General features: G+C 43.1%; 1 protein-coding gene across 1 annotated transcript in view; it reads left to right on the forward strand.

The window, feature by feature from the left end:
* Nucleotides 1-15,060, forward strand: part of SUSD3 (sushi domain containing 3) — a 52,974-nt gene extending 37,914 nt beyond the window's left edge. The window contains exons 4-5 of the mRNA XM_075287158.1: nt 12,483-12,644; nt 14,526-15,060. Coding sequence (XP_075143259.1) covers nt 12,483-12,644; nt 14,526-14,742 — 379 coding nt within the window. The 3' untranslated portion in view covers nt 14,743-15,060. The remainder of the gene's footprint in view (nt 1-12,482; nt 12,645-14,525) is intronic.
* Nucleotides 15,061-21,271: the final 6,211 nt, after the last annotated feature.

The following is a 21,271-nucleotide window of genomic DNA, read 5'->3' on the forward strand; positions in this document are numbered from 1 at the left end:
CCCTCCACCATTAATTGGTCCAAACTGGGCTGGTTAGAGGCTCCCTCCACAATTAATTGGTCCAAACTGGGCTAATTAGAGGCTCCCTCCACCATGAATTGGTCCAAACTGGGTTTTTTAGAGGCTCCCTCCACCATGAATTTGCCCAAACTGGGCTGTTTAGAGGCTCCCTCCACCATGAATTGGTCCAAACTGGGCTGGTTAGAGGCTCCCTCCACCATTAATTGGTCCAAACTGGGCTGGTTAGAGGCTCCCTCCACCATGAATTTGCCCAAACTGGGGTGGTTAGAGGCTCCCTCCACCATTAATTGGTCCAAACTGGGCTGGTTAGAGGCTCCCTCCACAATTAATTGGTCCAAACTGGGCTAATTAGAGGCTCCCTCCACCATGAATTGGTCCAAACTGGGTTTTTTAGAGGCTCCCTCCACCATGAATTTGCCCAAACTGGGCTGTTTAGAGGCTCCCTCCACCATGAATTGGTCCAAACTGGGCTGGTTAGAGGCTCCCTCCACCATGAATTTCCCAAAACTTGGCTGTTTAGAGGCTCCCTCCACCATTAATTGGTCCAAACTGGGCTGGTTAGAGGCTCCCTCCACCATTAATTGGTCCAAACTGGGCTGGTTAGAGGCTCCCTCCACCATTAATTGGTCCAAACTGGGCTGGTTAGAGGCTCCCTCCACCATTAATTGGTCCAAACTGGGCTGGTTAGAGGCTCCCTCCACCATGAATTTGCCCAAACTGGGCTGTTTAGAGGCTCCCTCCACCATGAATTGGTCCAAACTGGGCTGGTTAGAGGCTCCCTCCACCATGAATTTCCCAAAACTTGGCTGTTTAGAGGCTCCCTCCACCATTAATTGGTCCAAACTGGGCTGGTTAGAGGCTCCCTCCACCATGAATTGGTCCAAACTGGGGTTTTTAGAGGCTCCCTCCACCATGAATTGGTCCAAACTGGGGTTTTTAGAGTCTCCCTCCACCATGAATTGGTCCAAACTGGGGTTTTTAGAGTCTCCCTCCACCATGAATTGGTCCAAACTGGGGTTTTTAGAGGCTCCCTCCACCATGAATTTGCCCAAACTCTGCTGGTTAGAGGCTCAATCCACCCTGATTTTCAAAACAAATGTTGGTGCCAACCTCAACTTACTACAAGGGCCAAATTCACTGCTGGTGACAAGCTCTCCTCACTGCAAGTGCCAAATACACATGTTTCAAGGTGTTTTCCTACTGTCAGAGAGGTGGTATTGAGTGTGTAAAGTGTGTAGTTGTTAGGCTGTGATGTTGGGGTAATAGAGGGTCTTTGGTGTGTTAGATGCCCCCAGACATGCTTCCCCTGCTGTCCCAGTGTCATTCCAGAGGTGTTGGCATCATTTCCTGGGGTGTCATAGTGGACTTGGTGACCCTCCAGACACGGATTTGGGTTTCCCCCTTAACGAGTATCTGTTCCCCATAGACTATAATGGGGTTCGAAACCCGTTCGAACACACGAACATTGAGCGGCTGTTCGAATCGAATTTCGAACCTCGAACATTTTAGTGTTCGCTCATCTCTAGTCATAACCAAAATAATCATGGAAACCCCTTAAAGGGATTCTACCATTAAACTACCTTTTTTTCTAATGAACACATCGGAATAGCCTTAAGAAAGGCTATTCGTCTCCTACCTTTAGATGTGGTCTCCGCCGTGCCGTTCCGTAGAAATACCGGCTTTAACCGGTATGCAAATGAGCTCTCTGCAGCAATGAGGGCGGGTCCCAGCGCTGAAAGGCTGATGAGCACGTCCCCATTGCTGCCCAGAGCTCTTTCCTGCGCCGCCTCCTTCTTCTGCAGCAACTCCGCCTCTTCTGGCTTCTCTTGCTCTTGTAGTTCTATACAGGAGCATAGAGAGGCCACCCCAAAATGGCCGCCGGCCAGCTCCTGTATTGAACTGCAAGAGCGGCTACCTCCAAAATGGCTCTACCTGGTTGTGCTCCTCAATAATAAGCTGGACTGGGCTGATCACCTGGAGGCGCTGCACAGAAAGGGCCACAGCAGACTCTACCTGCTCAGGAGGCTGAGGGCCTTCGGAGTCCAGGGGACACTTCTTAGGGCCTTTTTCAACTCTGTGGTAGCATCAGCCATCTTCTTTGAGTGGCCTGCTTGGGGAATAGCATACCAGCCAGGTATAGAAATAGACTTGACAGGCTGGTTAGAAGGGCTAGCTCTGTTCTGGGGAGCCCCCTGGACCCAGTACAGGTGGTGGGTGACAGAAGGATACTGTCCATGGTGAGCTCCGTGCTGGAGAATAAATTCCACCTCATGTATGAGACCGTGATAGCACTGGGCAGCCCTGTAAGTGACCGTCTGCTTCACCCCCAGTGTGAGAAGGAGCACTATCGCAGGTCCTTCCTCCCAAACGCGGTCAGGCTGTATAATCAACATCAGGCTAAGCGAAGATCACTCCGCACAGAGAACTAAATGATCCTGAAATTTTTTTGTTATGACTCCTACTATCTTTTTTTCCCTTTTTCTATTCTGAGCTTTTTGTATGTTATTTTTCATGTATTATTTATGCTGCTGTAACACACTGAATGTTCTCATGGTGGGACTATTAAAGGAGTGATATAGGTTTATGTGATAGTAGGAGAGAAGCTGAGCTCTGTGATATATAGGGTTATATGATAGAGGAGAGAAGCTGAGCTCTGTGATATATAGGGTTATGTGATAGAGGAGAGAAGCTGAGCTCTGTGATATATAGGGTTATATGATAGAGGAGAGAAGCTGAGCTCTGTGATATATTGGGTTATATAATAGAGGGAGAGAAGCTGAGCTCTGTGATATGTAGGGTTCTCTCCCTCTATCATATTACCCTATATATCCCAGAGCTCAGCTTCTCTCCTCTATCATATAAACCTATATATTACAGCTCAGCTTCTCTCCTCTATCATATAACCCTATATATCTCAGAGCTCAGCTTCTCTCCTCTATCATATAACCCTATATATCCCAGTGCTCAGCTTCTCTCCTCTATCATATAACCCTATATATCCCAGTGCTCAGCTTCTCTCCTCTATCATATAACCCTATATATCCCAGAGCTCATCTTCTCTCCTCTATCATATAACCCTATATACCACAGTGCTCAGCTTCTCTCCCTGCTCTCAGATTGGTCAGTAGAAATCACCTGACAGGTTTGCATTGCTGTTGCATAGTCCAGTCCTATTACATGTAGTGTTTCCTGTTAAGGAATTGCAATGATTAGCAGAATATGAAATGTATTCAAGACAATTTCTTCTCATTCCCAAGTAACAAATTGGGTATATGAGTTATAATATCCCCCCGGCCAATTAATTTCTTTCTGACACCTGAAAAAGAGACGTCTATTAGACTCCACTTTCCTCGGCCTGGGGAACATTATGTTTTTGCTAAGCTTAAATTGAAATCGTGTTAAAGTTAATTAAGTGGAAAGAAAACTAAAAATAAATGAAGAGGAGGCAGAAGAGAAACACGACACGGAATCATCAGCAGAATATTCTTTCATTATGTTTTGCTTAAATTAATTTTACTTATCATTTGTGTAATTAAAAATAATTTTTTTACGTGTTTCGTGGACATTTTGTTAGAAAGATATATCCTATAATTGCCATTCAGATGTTTGCAGAGAAATTGTGCTTAGTCAGCGACCGTAGATCCACAGTCAATCTGAGACCGCTGGTAAATACTAAAGCTCTGCTCGAGAGGACAAAATTGATACCATTTGGAAGACACTTATGTTGTCCGAGAGAATAAGATAGAGAATTCTCTCTCTATTATATATCTTTATGGACCAGAATGGGATACTAGCAGCAGTGGATATCGGTGGTATTATATTATTTTAACCTTTATTTTTTTATGTATATCTCTGGACAACCCCTTTTAAAGGAGCACTCCACAAATTTACTTTTTTCCACCCTGCACCTGATTATTTTTCACACTTTTTTTTATGTATATTACATTCATATCCTTACAGATCAGCCTCTCCTCTGCTTTAATTGGCCACCATAATTTTTAGGTTTCTCATTCTCTACTAACAATCCCATGATGCCTCAGCACAGATTCACATGATATCTAGAGACAGTACCATCTCTGCCTGCAGGGGGACAGCTGAGAAAAGTAAGGAGGCTGAACTATCATATCATCTTCATTATATCTGTCTGACAGGAGCCTGTCTCATCATCAGCAGTAACTGTGATAAGAGATTGTCCTCCCTATGGGGAGCCTGTGTAGAACAGTCCATACAGTTTCATCAAATAGGAAGTGAGATTGTGACTTTTGAAAGGAATAGAAGGCAAGCAATTCCCAGGTGAGCCCTTTAACATGACCCCATGGAAGAGAAGGATGCTATTCATTCCCTTCCCCATCTACTTTATAATTCACTTTTAATAACAAAGTGAATACTTACCCGGATCACTGGGGCAGGGTGGTAGATCTTTATAGCATGCAAATCGTTTTTGAAATAGCACCAGCGCAGCCACTTGGAAAGTAAAAAACTCCTCTTTATTGTGTCCACAATTGTGAGACTTCACACGCAGGTTACAAACATGGAAACTGCGCCAGACTGACGCGTTTCGGATAAAATAGCTTCCTTTCTCAAAGTCAGACTTTGAGAAAGGAAGCTATTTTATCCGAAACGCGTCAGTCTGGCGCAGTTTCCATGTTTGTAACCTGCGTGTGAAGTCTCACAATTGTGGACACAATAAAGAGGAGTTTTTTACTTTCCAAGTGGCTGCGCTGGTGCTATTTCAAAAACGATTTGCATGCTATACAGCTCCGAGCCGAGGGAGACAGTTCCGTGCGACGGCCTTTTATACAGGAAAGTGAAGGTGGTGTAAGGATATCGTGGAATATTGGACATTGCTACTGGTGGCTGAGTATTCCTTTCCCCTTTTTTCCCTTATTGATTTCTTTGGTGATCTTTATAGCATCCTGTGACTCTCCGTCTCACTGCTCCCGGAGACAGGTGTCACATACTATATACCCCCTCTCTCTCCTCCTGTCTCCAGCTCTCCCCTCCCATCTCCTCACTTCCCATCCCCTCCCCTAACTACACATCATGGAAGTCAGATTTGCATATTCTTCCCATGTTCCTTTGCAGTGGAGCGCTCATGGCTTAATAAGACTCCACACACCTATATGGTGGCCTCTCCCTATGGAGTGACGATATCCCCTTAACGCTGTCTAAGCCTCTCACCTCTGCCAGATCAGTCCTCTCTGCGCCAAGCTGATGAGATGCAAGTACATCGAAACAGCTCTCCTTGGCTGAGAAGACTGTATCTGGTATAATCCCAACATCATTGCAAACAAAGGCCTCTGAGAAGGTCGGCATGATGTTAAAGGAAGCGCCCTCTATAGGCTTGCTTTACATTCTCAGTCAGCGCCCTCTGTTGGTGGACATACTTGAGGCACTGGCATCCTAATTACATCATGGAAGTCAGATTTGCATATTCTTCCCATACACCAGACTCAGAATACTTATGGTATGTTCATTTGCCATTTGGTATTTGCATTTGCAAATGAATGGGCCTAATTGGGAGGGAGCCTCGTACTGAGGACACCACGGCTGAGTCAGTGTGTAATCCGCGGGAAGAAGGGTCATCCCGGTTCTTTTTTCTGCTCCTAGCTAGCAGAAAAAAGAAGCAGGGGGCTCCCATTATAGTCAATGGGAGCCGATTTTGGCAGCGGATTTTGAGGCGGATTCTGTGTCAAAATCCGTGGCCAAAAAAACTGTGTGAACAGACCCTTATCTTTCCATCCTGCTGTCTCCTCTCTGGTTGTGTGATCAGCAACATGCGCACAGCGAGCTATTGCGCATGCGTGAGACGGCCATGGAAGGGGACAGTGAGAGGGAGGTTGGTTTGGGACAGCTAGTGTTATAATTATGGCTTCTGAGGGTGTAGTGGGTGGGCTAGCTAAGGAAACAGCGAGGGGGGAGTGTGTGAGAAAGGGAAGGGGTCAGTCAGTGAGAGAGGGAGGAGAAGTGAGGGGTCCGGGAACTTGTGGGAAACACAGAAGAGGAAGTTAGGGGTGCAAACAAACTCAGAGGATGCAATGAGCTCACTGAGAACCCCAGAAATCACTCAAGACACTGCTAAAGGTATTTGGTGGCATTTATTAACCCATTAATAGCACTAACACACCTTTTTTGTAAAATGATCTGGATGGGGATGGATATTTCAGCAAGACAATGATCCAAAACACTGCTCCAAATCCTCAGGCATTCATGCAGAGGAACAATTACAATGTTCTGGAATGGCCATCCCAGTCCCCAGACCTGAATATCATTGAACATCTGTGGGATGATTTGAAGCGGGCTGTCCAGGCTCGGCGACCATCAAACTTAACTGAACTTGAATTGTTTTGTAAAGAGGAATGGTCCAAAATACCTTCATCCTGGATCCAGGAACTGATTAAAAGCTACAGGAAGCGACTAGAGGCTGTTATCTTTGTAAAAGGAGGATCTACTAAATATTAATGTCACTTTTCTGTTGAGGTGCCCATACTTTTGCACCGGTCAAATTTTGGTTTAATGCATATTGCACATTTTCTGTTAGTACAATAAACCTCATTTCAATCCTGAAATATTACTGTGTCCATCAGTTATTAGATATATCAAACTGAAATGGCTGTTATAAACACCAAAATATTTAGAACTAAAAATGATTAAGATTAATAGGGGTGCCCAAACTTTTTCATAGGACTGTATATATAGATTGTACAAAAAACTAGCACATGGTCATGAAACCTCTGTCATGTGAATAAGCTCTTAGACAACTCCTCTATGTGGCATATTATGAGCTAGTTCTTCCTTTCTTGATAACTTATACATTGCTATTTAACTCCCCTAGACCATTGTGTCCACGTACTAAATCATGTCACAATGCAGGGATATCTGCTAGAATTCCCGGTAGTATCCATTTGGTTCTGCAGTGGCTTAGGAGATAATAATCATACTTGTAGATTTTTGCATTTCATCCCCATTTACTTTAATGGAGCTAAGATGTAATACCACACACAATCTGTAACCCGGGGTGGCGCTGTTTCTGGAAGATATTATTTTCAATCCATTTAAGGAGACTGTTATTCTATAAAACAGGAGCAGATTGATCACGTTGTCTACCTAAGGGTATGGACCAGGGCCCTGCCGCTCTATAGCCATCTTGGCAAGCTGCCTGACTGTATCACTGCAGTAAACAACACACTTCACATCCTTCCATGCTCTGAAAACAGCCCTGATTAAATAGCTCTGAACCGCGTAAATAACAAGAACTCGCAGAAGACGGCGGATTAATCAGATTACATGGTAAAAATCAACTCAGAGTCAAGATCTTTGTCACCAAAAGATGCTGCGGGTTTGGAGAGCCCAATGAAATTGTGTTTAGATATAAATATTTTTTAATAAATTGGAGAGAACGCAGCGGGAATAATAAGCCACTTGTAGAAGCTCTATGGTAGAAGGAGAAGAAAATCCTTGGAAGGGTGGAAGTGTGGGAAAGAGAAATAACATGAGTCAGAGGGGTACGGTTAGCTTTGTCCATGACCTACGGCTGAGGAAATGGATCCTGCTAAGGCTTAGTCAGTGTGTAAGCAAACAAGAAGTTGCATAGTATTCAGTAGAATTATGTAGAATTATGGACACACTGAGCGATACAATATATGAGTCCTACAGCGATTATACCATTATTTAAGGTGGGTCACACCTGCACCTGGTCTCCGCTTTAGGTAATCCGGCGGGTTTCCATCTTCTGCCCCGAGAAACTGGACAGGGGACGGAAACCCGACAGTCAGTTTGCAAACCCTTTCACTTGAATGGGTTTGCAAAGTGACCGCCGTGAGCGTCTTGTGCCTCTCCGCGGCGAAACCATTTTTTTTTTTAACCGGACTCAAAGTCCTGCATGTCCGACTGTGTCTGGTTAAAAAAAACGGTAGAAGACGCTCACATGCCAGTCACTTTGCAAACCCATTCTTGCCTCTTTCTTGCAATGAGTGATGGTCTCAGTGATATCTTGGGCATGATAAAACATAGAAACATGACCACTGTGAGAGGAAGACGTCACTCCACTGATCTGGGTGCTCAAGTAGGGTTCCACTTGTTAGGGGCACAAGACCCCTGATGTATGTTGAAGTAGGTCTAATTTGAATATGCAGACCTGGAGAAGTCACCCCCCATCATCAGGCCTGGAGAAGTCACACACACAGCTGATAGTGTATTAAGTGAGTTCTAATTTTAATGGTAGGAAAAGGTAGTTTAAATACAATACAGACAAAAGCAGGTTGGACTATAACATAACATAGTTGGCATAACATGATGGGTTGTAGAGTTGTAACATAAACCCAGCATGTGACTATTGGCTAAGTCCTGATGTAATCTCCATCTCATTATTACTATCCAAACTGGGATGGACTATCTCATGAAACAAAGTCTAGATGCATATATCATGGCAAGAGAGATAATTAATGATCAATAGACTGGTCAGACCACTCCAGCCTTGGGGCTAACGATCACTAGGCTATAGAACCTGTTTCTACACACCCAGTACATCTTCAAAGCTGAGGCCCTAAACAGTGATAAAGATTCACAGCCCATTCACTCATCTTGGACTCTCTTCTTTGATCTTTTGTATACATCAACACAAACCCAGCTTAACTGGCTCCTTGTGTAACAGATTGCTCATCTCTGAGAGACAGAGAGAGATCGAGAGAGATAGAGCCAGATAGAGCAGTCTCGGCCCCCACCTGTGTTCATACATAATTTTTCAAGAGATATTGTTGGCTCCCCACACACTAAACATAGAAACATTCTTCTGGTGTTGTATAAAAGAAGAGATTCAACAAGGTTACCGTTCTATATTATTTCAAGAGATGACACTGATTGAAAATACAGTCAGGATTGGGATATTTATATGCAGCTGGAGCAACCTTAGTGTCATACGGCACCAGAAGCAAGTTGCTATGTTTTAGAATGTTGCTATATAACTGAAGTCGCCCTCACTCCATACATATTTTCCCTGCATTACACACAAGCCTGCACACCGTATACTATGGGAAGCAGGGGAAAGAATGCAGGATTTAACACAAAGGAGCCAAAATGTGTTAATAAAGTATATTATAAAATGTATTAATGTCAGAAATACTGCCCAAAAGTTTAAAGAGATGAACTAATCTCTAGTTAATAAACTACTGCCCACGCCATTATGGGCTGTCCCTTACGTTACTGATACACAATTATTGCACGTGGCGTGCCTCCTTGCTGCTGATAGTAGATTTTATGTGTAGTAGAGACACCTGCTGAGAGAAAGCAGAGCTATTAGTACATGTACTGCGCCTGTACCTGACCACGTCTGGAGTAGCTGATATGTAATGTGTATAATTACATCCTTTTAGTGTATTTTTAGTGCCTGGTCACAAATGCACTATAATAAATACATATGTTCAGCTTTCAATACCATTTGCAGTGTATAAGTGAGCTTTATCATACACCAGGTTATGTATATTGCCTGTGTAGTATCTAGTGTAGGGACTCCCAACCAGGGCTCCCTGGAGCTCCTTGGAACATGCTCTGAGGTTCCCAGAAGGTAAAGATTTCAAGATTTTGCTAAAGAATTTGATATTGTACAATAAAAAGAAGCTTTGTACCTTAAAAATACAAGGACTAGGGTTAATCTATGTGCATTGGTAAGGCATTTAAGGGAGTCTGTCAGCAGTATATTGGTTATAAACCTAATCCAAGTACCTCATAGAGATGATACTACAATTTCCAAATATGCCCGGTATTCAGCCCTATTTTCATGTAAGTCTTCGTTTTATTTATATGCAAGCCAACTTCTGCCCGCGACTTTGTCTGCGTGTTGTTGGGGTCAATGATCCGCCTATATTCAGCAAATTGCTGCCGTCGATAATTTGCCTGCTCTGGCGTTTCGACAGCTCTCAAGCTATCTTGCTGAACTTGTTCCTCAGGCCGTGCCTGTGATTGTTCTGGCATCTCAGCAGCTGGTTGGGATACCATATAATGAGCGTGTTGTTGGTGTTGATGATCCGCCTGCTCCAGCACTTCGGCAGCTCTCAAGCTGGCCTGCCACTGAACTTGTTCCTCGCACCGTGCCTGTGATTATTCCGGCATCTCAGCAGCTCACTGGGACGCCATATAATGAGTGTGTTGCTGGCATTGATGGTCCCCCTCAGCTCTGCTTGAGGAGAACTCTGTTGACTACTGGCTACCTTCATAGCTCTTGTTGTATTAGAATTTTGTGACAAATTAGATCTTCTTTTTCTGGGCATGTTTAAAATTAGCAAACTGCCAATTTGGATTAAAGGTGTTTTCGCATCCAGTGTGTCAATAAAAAGTATCCTATGTTTTAATCGAGGTTCCAATCTATCTATATGCCAAATTTCATCCAAATCTGTTCAGACATTTTTGCATGAAAGAGTAACAAATACAAATTCACACATTTATAATAGTAGAATAAGATGTGGGTACTGGTTACGGATGGGCGAACCTCAGAAGATTTGTTTCAATGAATATCCGTAAGGTTTGGCCCTCCAATTCATTTCAGGTCGAACTTGATTGTCACAAACTGGAAGTGTTCTTATTATACTCTTTGTTCTGGCATCTGGTCGTCCCCCAGTATCCTCTTCTGGCCTCTGGCTTATGTAGAGGTTCCCCAGGTCACCACTGAAGAGGATGCCAGGGCACCACCAATGCCTCGAGGATGCCCAAGAGAGGTGAGGCTAGGTGAATATAACTGTTTATTTGTTATTTTCATTCACCTCCTCTGGACTAACACTTATAGTATTACACGGGCAATATAATCCTAAAGTTTCAGGTTTGGTTTTAGTCTGAAATTTTGGGAAAATTCGGGTTTGTATCTGCTTCCATCTGAATTGGCTCATCTATAGTACTGGAAATTACTGCTGACAGACTCCTTTTAAAGACACAGAAAATAATGAGAAGGTACAAATGGTAAGTATCCAAAAGGGGTTGGGGTCAGTGGTGGGGATATGAAGGATCTGAGATTGGTCCAATTCTCTTCAGTCTTTTATTACTGACCTTGCTGATGCTACAAAACTTTGTAGAATACGTAAAACTTTGGTAGATTGTAAAATTTCCCAGAAAGACCTTGATCAGGTTTAGCGTGGGTGAGAACATGGCAGGTTTTAAGGCTCATAACTATATTACTGTATATGTGATAAATGGCACAACCTGGTGACAGCACAAGTAGACTTGACTATTCTGGTTACAAGTAAGCTTAGCAGTGGCGCTCAGTATCAAGTAGTAGCTGCAAAATCCAATAAGCGTATATAAAAACATAGATAAAAACCCAGGATCTCAATGTTATAGTACCCCTCCCCCCTTTCTCTATATCCCTTGTAAGACCACATCTCAGTCATGGGATTCAGTCTTAGGCACCACCTCTAAACAGGATAGAGAAGGTTCAATGGCGGATGACTAGATTATTAAATAGGATGTAGGCCTCACCATAAGGGGTCACAAAAATTAAGCATGGTCGGCTTAGATAAAAGACGTTATCTGACTTACATGCATGAGTAGGTGATAGCTGCTAGATGGATAGCAGTATGATCACCTACCAATCGCCATATTGAAACCAGGAGGCAGTGAATGGGGCCATTGAGCATGTATGCTGTCTCTTCATTCAGAATTATGGAGATGAAGTAAGTGGTCGGCTACTTCTATCAGTGCCATAGACAGGGGTGTAGCTATAAGGGGTGCATAGGTAATGCTCCTGGAACCTCAGGCAGCCCATAGGCCTCCCTGTTGACACCAGTACTGTAGATAATACATTGTTAGTGGGAGGCCCCTTTAAAAGTGTCGCATTAACCGTTAAGTTACTCCTCTGGCCACAGACTAAATGGAGGTGCAGTGGACATGCTCATCCACCACAATTTTCAACTCAGAACGGAGAACATTGAACCCCTATTTTAGCGATTGGTGGACTTCCCAGGAGTCGGACCCCCAATGATCTAATAGTTATCTCCTATCTAGTGGATAACTGATAACTTGACACTACTAGAAAACCCCTTTAAGAGTTCTATAGCTTATCTCAAAGTGAATAATAAAGAAGTTTTCTCGATAAGACTGAGCTGTGATTGAGCCATCAGTCTTTTTCTCATTTTTAGAAAACATACAGAATATTTTCACTTATGCTTCAGATTCTGCCGCTCGGCTGTTTTTTCCATAAAATGCATAGCGGGATAAGCAGCTTCCCAAACAATGAATCTGTGAAGCTGAAAGCAGAAAAGGTTGTACGTGATCAAAATGGATTCATGTTAATATCCTCAACTGTGAATTGAAGACAAACAGAATGAAACATTCAGCAAAAATGTATCAAATTGTGACATGAGACTGAAATCCGCACTGTTAGATGTGGCGCTGAAAGGCAGGATGTTGACAATATGCATATTGCTGTGATTTGTCTCCTACATTCATCTAATCTTTTGTCATCTGGCTTTGTGTAGAGACAAGGTCATGTGGCATCAATTAGAATGTGAGGAGCTGGAGAACATGCAGGCTGCCTACTTTGCAATGAAAGGAAGAAATAACAATAACAACAAGCAAGGGAGACGGCCGAGAATCGATGACTGGATAAATATCGCTTATGAGAACCAAGGCTTTTGTAGGTAAGTCTCAAATTCCCACAATCATAGTTATTTCCGAAATAGTAACACCTTGATGTGTGTGAACGCGATCGAACTCTAAAGTAATCCGTCCCTGGTCACATACGTAAGCCACACAGTGGAAAGTAAACTCGGCATATTTGGAGTGTGCAAGGAAACTGGAGTCCCCAGATAGACCTGCACAAACATGAGCCATGAAAATGTTGGTCCAGATTTGGTTCTGTCTCTAGTTCTGCTACTTGGACTGCAAGACGTCTGAAGAAGTCCTGGTGCCAGGAGATTTGGTTACCCCAAGATGAGATAAGACACTGGTCCAGAGTCAAAATGAGCTCTTTAAAGATGACTTTTTGGAGTATCTTCTTATATCATCATGGGATAACTATATCTTGTGGCATCCAGAGTCTTCGAAAAAGCCCCACACTCCACTTTCCAATAGAAGACTATTAGGATCTTCGGGAACATAATCGCCAGACCACCAGGACCTCAGAAGCAACGCAGAGAAGTTTTACCCTACAGCCTGCTATTCACATTGTGTTGCCAGGTTAGTTGCAGAGAATTTTGTAGGAAGCAGAAGGGGGTCATACCAATGGGGGAGGCATAGTGGGATGATAATGCATAAGGAACTTTCTTGCTTCAAGCCATGATCCTTGCCTCACCCACCACATTTTTAGAGCATGGGTGGGGATGGGAGCAGGTCAAGGCAGAGACGTCTTTCCCCAAATGATTTCTTAAAACTCATGCCAGTTTTCTGCATTGAGTTGAAATGGAAATCTATAGCAGCTCCTACCTGGGGTACATTTCCATTCTGGTGTCAGGACCTCCGACAGATTCATGAAGAGGCCGAAGACTCTTCATAAATCACTTGGTCCCAGCGTCAGTCAGGCAGTTTATTAAGACTGGTATACGAAGTGCCAGTGTTAATAAATTTGCCTCATTGGGTCAATATAAAACAAAATCTCCATTATGGCACCAATTTTTTTCTAGCTTGGATATTGACAGCAATAAACTTGTCGAACGTTTGCCCTTGTCTTGTTGCAGTTTTTCTTTGTAAATAATCCATTGGAATAATTTATTGCAAAATGTATATTACAGCCAAGAAATATCTATTACAATGATTCGCTTACATGGTGTGACATTTGCAAATACCAGATGCATCCATCTATAAATACAATCGAGAAATTTTATGCAAATATTATATAGTCCTGTATGATACTGTTACAGTGTGTAATATAGTCCAGAGCTGCCTTCATAATTCTGCAGATTAAAAATCTCCCAGCATTCGTTGGTGGATTACAAGGGTTTTCACACCAAAGCAAGTTATCCAATATACATATATACAGCAGTGGTCAAGCAACGGGTGCCCCACTCTATTCATTTCGGTGAGTGTGGTAGAGATAGCCAAGTCCTGTACTTCCGCTATCACCTGCACTCCCATTGAAATGAATGAGGTGGTGCATGCGCAACCTGACCACCACTCTATTCAGGGGCTGAAAGTTCCCCGTTCTTCTGATCAGTGGGGTCAGAGCCATATGCTAGTTATCCCCTATCCTATACTTTGGTGGGAAAAAGTTTAATGTCTATTTAGTGAATTGTATTTTGGGAAGTGCAGTTCTTACACCAGGAACTGTACAGTTATCCAATACAGAAAACCTCACTGTTTGAGAGGACAACAAACTTGATGACTGTATCCAAATACATTTACAATTCTACTGATTGTATCTCTTGTATACTTCTCCCTCTGCTAAATTTAAAAAAAACAGACAACCCCCCAGCAAAATCTGCAAAAAAAAAAAAAAAGCTTTTCTGCAATGTCGGGCCTTAACTTAAGTCCAATTTTCCTAAAAGTGCAAACGTATAACTTGTTATATTATTTTTCCCTTGCAGATGCCATGACGTTTGGAGTAATGAGCGGGTGTCGCATAATTCTAGAGCAGGGCATTGTGGGTATTGTCACAGTAAGGACAGTAAGGAGCGCTCGGGCAGACCTCTTGTCCCTGCCTCCAGTCTTGCAATACAAACTATAAGTGGAATGCACGTAGTGGAAATATATGGACATGAAAAGGACACTCACAGGAGACTCGAACCTCATGTCCCAGAGTAACAACATGGATGGAGATGAACATCATCCAAGGACTTGTTATAACTATGTGCCTTACAAATGAATGAACTATTGACATTAAAACTTTCTGCGCAAAATTCCTGGAGGACTTGCCCGATTTCACATGCTCCAAGATGTAGAGGAACTCAATCCTCACTTCTAAGACATGAGAAGATCCCAACCCTAGGAGACTATCCTCAACTGCCATACCAGGTGCATTAAATAGTGATCTGCTACTGTACATATGTGTAATGATACATGGACTTGTGTAAGATATGACCTTTTCAATACAGGAATGTCTTTTCTAGATTTATACAGTGTCAGATTCCACATTTATTGGCACCATATTGACACCAACTATTACTCAATGTGACTTGCTTTTATTTAGTTTTGCCCATGGATGGACCCCACGACTATTGTTCTCACTTATTGCCAGAAGCCAAGCCGTATACCTGTTTCCAGTGTACAAGCTTTGCACCTTCCCTGATCTTTTACATGTTCTCACAAGTCCACATGAAACTTTTTGAAGAAAAACATTTTATTAAACATTTTTCTAACTAAAATGATACAGAATTATACAGTGCTCCCCTTTATTACAATATCATTGTGTTCCCAGACTACCATTGTAACATAAATATATAGGGACCATAACACCGGAAAACAAGAAAATGGTTCCAAAGTAAAATGTAGGGAATTACAGACGCAAACAATATTAAGGGGAGATCGTCACTCCTTAGGGAGAGACCACCATGTAGGTGTGTGGAGTCTTATTAAGCTATATGCGCTCCACTGAGGGATCGTGGGAAGAATATGCAAATCTGTCTTCCATGATGTAAATAGGAAGACAGTGCCTCAGTCATGCAGCCCACTAGGGGACGCACCCTTTAACATCATGCCTGACCTTCCCAGAGGCCTTTGCTGCAATGATGTGGGGTTTTACCAAGTACAGTCTCTCAGCCGAGGAAATATTCTTCCCATGATCCCTCAGTGGAGCGCATATGGCTTAATAAGACTCCACACACCTACATGGTGGTCTCTCCCTAAGGAGTGACAATATCCCCTTAACCCTGACTAGAAGCCTCTCACCTCTGTCAAGTCAGTATTCTTTACGCCGGGCTGAAGAGATCCAAATAGATTGAAACAGCTGTCCTCGGCTGAGAGACTGTACTTGGTAAAATCCCACATCATTGCAGCAAAGGCCTCTGGGAGGGTCGGGCATGATGTTAAAGGGAGCGCTCCCTAGTGGGCTGCATGACTGAGGCACTGTCTTCCTATTTACATCATGGAAGACAGATTTGCATATTCTTCCCATGACGCAAACAATGGAAATCATCAGGAAAAGCTGCGTGATGTTGGCGAATCACTCTATATGTAGATGGCAGGAGCTTCTTTATGATTTCTTTTATGGCAATACTATAAGGGAGCTCCTTCAATTTATGGAAGAAAAAGCACAGGTAGAAAGTAATACAGTGCATGCAGTACAGTACATATAGTACAGGTACAAAGCCATACAGTACAGGCAGAGGGCAGTACAGCACATATAGTACAGGCAGAGGGCAGAACAGTACATATAGTACAGGTACAAAGCAGTACAGTGCATGTAATACAGGTAGAGAGCAGTACAGTACATATAGTACAGGTACAAAGCAGCACAGTACATGTAGTACAGGCAGAGGGCAGTACAGTACATATAGTACAGGTACAAAGCCATACAGTACAGGCAGAGGGCAGTACAGCACATATAGTACAGGCAGAGGGCAGAACAGTACATATAGTACAGGTACAAAGCAGTACAGTGCATGTAATACAGGTAGAGAGCAGTACAGTACATATAGTACAGGTACAAAGCCATACAGTACAGGTAGAGAGCAGTACAGTACATATAGTACAGGCAGAGGGCAGTACAGTACATATAGTACAGGTACAAAGCAGTACAGTGCATGTAATACAGGTAGAGAGCAGTACAGTACATATAGTACAGGTACAAAGCCATACAGTACAGGTAGAGAGCAGTACAGTACATATAGTACAGGCAGAGGGCAGTACAGTACATATAGTACAGGTACAAAGCAGTACAGTGCATGTAATACAGGTAGAGAGCAGTACAGTACATATAGTACAGGTACAAAGCCATACAGTACAGGTAGAGAGCAGTACAGTACATATAGTACAGGCAGAGGGCAGTACAGTACATATAGTACAGGTACAAAGCAGTACAGTGCATGTAATACAGGTAGAGAGCAGTACAGTACATATAGTACAGGTACAAAGCAGCACAGTACATGTAGTACAGGCAGAGGGCAGTACAGTATATATAGTACAGTTACAAAGCCATACTGTACAGGCAGAGAGCAGTAAAGTATATATAGTACAGGCAGAGGACAGTACAGTATATATAGTACAGGTACAAAGCAGTACAGTGCATGTCATACAGGTAGAGAGCAGTACAGTACATGTAGTACAAGTAGAGAACGGTACAGTACAGATAGAGAGCAGTACAGTACAGGTAGAGAACAGTACAGTACATGTAGTACAGGCAGAGGGCAGTACAGTATATAGAGTACAGGTACAAAGCAGTACATTGCATACAGTACAGGCAGAGGGCAGTAAAGATCATGTGATATGGGTAGAAAATAGTACAGTGCACATAGTACAGACAGAGGGCAGTACAGTGTACATAGTACAGTAAAAACATTTAAAGGTAGAAACAGTACAGTGCATGTAGTACAGGCAGAGGAAAGTATATTACATGTAATACAGGTAGACATCATTACAGTACACGTTATACAGGCAGGAGCAGTATAGTACACATTATACAGGTAGTAGCAGTACAGTACACATTATACAGGTAGAAGCAGTATAACACATGTAATACAGGTAGCAGCACTACAGTACATTCTCTCCACAGTACTGTAAAGATATTGTACTAGTTACCCAGTCAGTGCATTCAATAAAACCGCACCCACTGTTTTGGGTTTACATGCCCCCGATGTGATACACAGATTGGTTCTTCTGTGTGACCCATTTGCAGGTAATTTTCCCGCCAGTTGAATGAATGTGATTTCACTTTGCAATGTCTCAGTCTCTGAATATCCAGCTATGGCTTGCGGTGGGGGCTGCTTTGTGGGTGCAGTTACATTAATTTCTTCAGCTTTATTAGCACTTCCTGCAGATACTCTGATATAAAGGGCTGTCCTGGGAGCCGGTTACCTTTAACCATATGTAATTGTCACATTATTGTTTTTTCATTCAGCCCTTGCTCTGTATTCCCAGGCGTCACAGTTGATCTAATGCACTTTTAGAGCCGGTGACAGGTAACATTTGTCATTGTTATACATTAGCATTTTTTATTTCAATCAGATTTGCATTTCCTCCAATTACATTATGTGACAATGTACTTACGAGGAGTACAATAAATCCTAAAGACATTACACTCCACTAAAGTCTACAATGTGGTGGACACTGAATGGACTGCTGGCAGGGATCTTCCTGGTGCCCGGCGTAGCAGAAATATGGATATTACTCTACTCAGTGGTGTAACTACCGGGGTAGCAAGGGTAGCAGCTGCCCAAGGGCCTGCGACATTTACTTACTGATCCTGGCAGAGGTTGGGATCGGTAAGTGACGCCACAGGCCCCACAAGCACTATTATTATACTCAGGGGGTCCCAGGTCATGTGACGTCAAATGTCAGTACATCATTAAAGAAGGCCGACACGACCAAGACTGCAGCGGAGTGGGAGATAGGTAAGTAACAGTGTTTTTTTAAGTTTTTATCCGCCCCCCCCCCCCCCCCCCCCGGGTCTCTGAAAAGACCCCAGAGTATAATAACTGTTCATTGGTGTCCTTATGGGGCATAATACTGTGTACAGGGGCCACTATGGGGCATAATAGAGCGCGCAGGAATGCGGCGGGGGGGTCAGTCAGACGAGGTCTTTAGTTTCGGTCAGGAAGGGGGGGCCATGTCAAAAGTTTGCCACGGGGCCCCGCCATTCCTAGTTACGCCACTGACTCTACTGATGGTAAACTCACCCTTATTAAAGGACAGGTTGACAAAATGCCAGTGGGTCTTTCCTCCCTGAGCCAATTTTAAAGTGACAACCAACATGGCTACACTGTCTTCCTCTATCGTACACACACTTGGTTATAGGCTAGTGATATGCTGCCATTTGCTAGGACTTGGAGACCTCTTTAAGGTTTATTAGCATTTGTCATTCATTTTGCATTGTACTGTATAATTACATTCTGCTACCAGATAAAATTGGGGTGAGGGGCACAACAGGGTCTCTAACCAATCTCATAAATGTAAGACGCACAACAGTAAACACTAATCCTGGAGACCTCACCATTAATGTGATTATGTTAGTAAGGACAAGGCTTCTAATGACTAGGACAATGTCAGGTTATTTTTTTTAGAAGGGACGTACAGGGCAATGAAAACTACATGCAATTCTAGGAGTTCAGTCGAGCGTTGCCAGGGCTACGTCTATTGCTTATTACTTACCTTAATTGAATTATATGCAAATCAGGGGTTAACATAAACATGGGGATCCCAAGTACAAAAGTCTAAATTTCTCTACTGCAGTTCCCGTGATTGGGCCGAACCACATCCCACCCACCCCCGCCCCCACCCGCTCCGATCCATCAGGACAAGGTGACTCTCTTTACGTATGTATATCCATATATTGTGGCCGGATGGAGCACAATATTCCGTATACTGTTTGTTATATTAACAGCTCCTCTATTAAAGCCTTTTGTATTGTACTCGGTTGTATAACAGGATCATTATTAGCATTGCAAAAAAAATATAAAAATAAGCAGAAAAACAAACATTTTCTGTTAACACAGCGAGAGCCGAGCAATGTCTGCACAGCCTCCGAGCTACGGTCTATGGGAGAAAAGTAATGAGCTTCATAAGGGCTTGTTCACTAGCTATATACAAGCAATATGTGGTACGGTACATATAAACCAGAGGGCCTGGCCCCCTCCTCACACAAAGTACAACCTGATTTCCACCAGATTCAGATGTTAGCTGCCAACTGGCCTGAAATTCCAGGAGGGTGTAGCTTATAAAACCCATCCAAAATTTGGTGGCCCCATGCGGTTTAGTTCAAGCGTGCCAGTTTTGGGGTAGGGTCAGAGGTAACAATTAAACATTCCTATATTACCAAAGTCAACATTGAAATATGGAGGTCACATACAGAATATGCCCCTGAACCGTCAAACAAAAAACTCTGAAAACATCCCAACATTTCCATCCCTTTATATCACTCAGATAGGAAATTAAAATGTACAGTCTTAGGGAAGCTTATTACACTAGCACAGGGACATGGACAAGCAGGAAAAGTCCCCAATGTCCCTTTATAGTGTTAAAAAAGTCTCCAACAGTCTCAATAAAACATGTCGGGGTCCCCTCACCACTCCATTACAGTCCTGTGTAGTTTTCTAATGGCATCTTGATCCACCTTTGTAATGGACAAATTATGTCACCAAACCGTTCGGCTTGAGGATCTGGACTTCACTGCAAGGAGACCACAATGTCGCTACCTTTTAAAGTGGTTTTGGTGTTACTGTTCATGCAGGTAAGTGCACCAAGAGATCAGGTAAAAACACAGTGTGAATACAGGTCAAGGTCAGGGCTGGCAGCACAGGTTCAGTAGTGAATAAAGAGGCAGAAAGTCAGAAGAATGGAGACAGCAGACATAGACGAGGTCAGGACACAAGCAGAGGCCAAGACTTTAGCATACAGGTGCACCAAACTTTGCTCAGGCAGGGTGTGACAGATAAAGCAGGCTTTTATACCTGCAGACTGACAGATATGGGAGAAGTAGTACAACGGAAAGCCATGTTCTGGACCTCTGTCTTGGCACCCTCACGTACACGTTCGCTTCCCTGGTTACAACAACCGTAGGTGTCTCCACAGGTCAAACTTCCTCAGACTCAACAGCAAAAGAAGATAAAATGAATACACCGGATAGACTGAGATTGAAAATTCACATATACTGTAGAAGAAGATCACAGGCCTTCCCCAACCGTATTTGCCATTACAGCTTTGTCGAGACGGCAAAATAAGTGTCTGCGTATAATGGAGTGAGGGAGAGACGCCGAGAATGTTTTATTGAGGCTTTAACAATAATTTAAGGGGCACTGGGGATTTCTCTTGTTGGCACAATTTATTTTGCTGGTTTAATCCTTCCATGAGATGCACGTTTTAATGTTCTATTTCCAAGTGATATAAACACTGGGATAAAGGATTAGGCTATTAGGACATTTGCAGAGAGATTGTTTTTTGCATCAATGTACATGTCAGTGTTTTGTGCAAGCAATATATAATGTATTTGAATGGAACTTGTCATCAGGTGTGACCTGGCCTGAGCACAGGTAACAAGAAATCCTGGCAGAGTCCCTCATGGGCACAAGAAGAAGAGTCTTTGCACAGGTAGGGTATGCAATGTGGCATCTTCTACCTTGCTTGGTAAGTCTCTCTGCTTGCGTGCAGACAGAGGCTTGTCAATAGACTTGAAGACATGGAG

The sequence above is a fragment of the Leptodactylus fuscus genome, chromosome 9, assembly GCF_031893055.1.
Source record: "Leptodactylus fuscus isolate aLepFus1 chromosome 9, aLepFus1.hap2, whole genome shotgun sequence".
Classification (NCBI taxonomy): Eukaryota; Metazoa; Chordata; class Amphibia; order Anura; family Leptodactylidae; genus Leptodactylus; species Leptodactylus fuscus.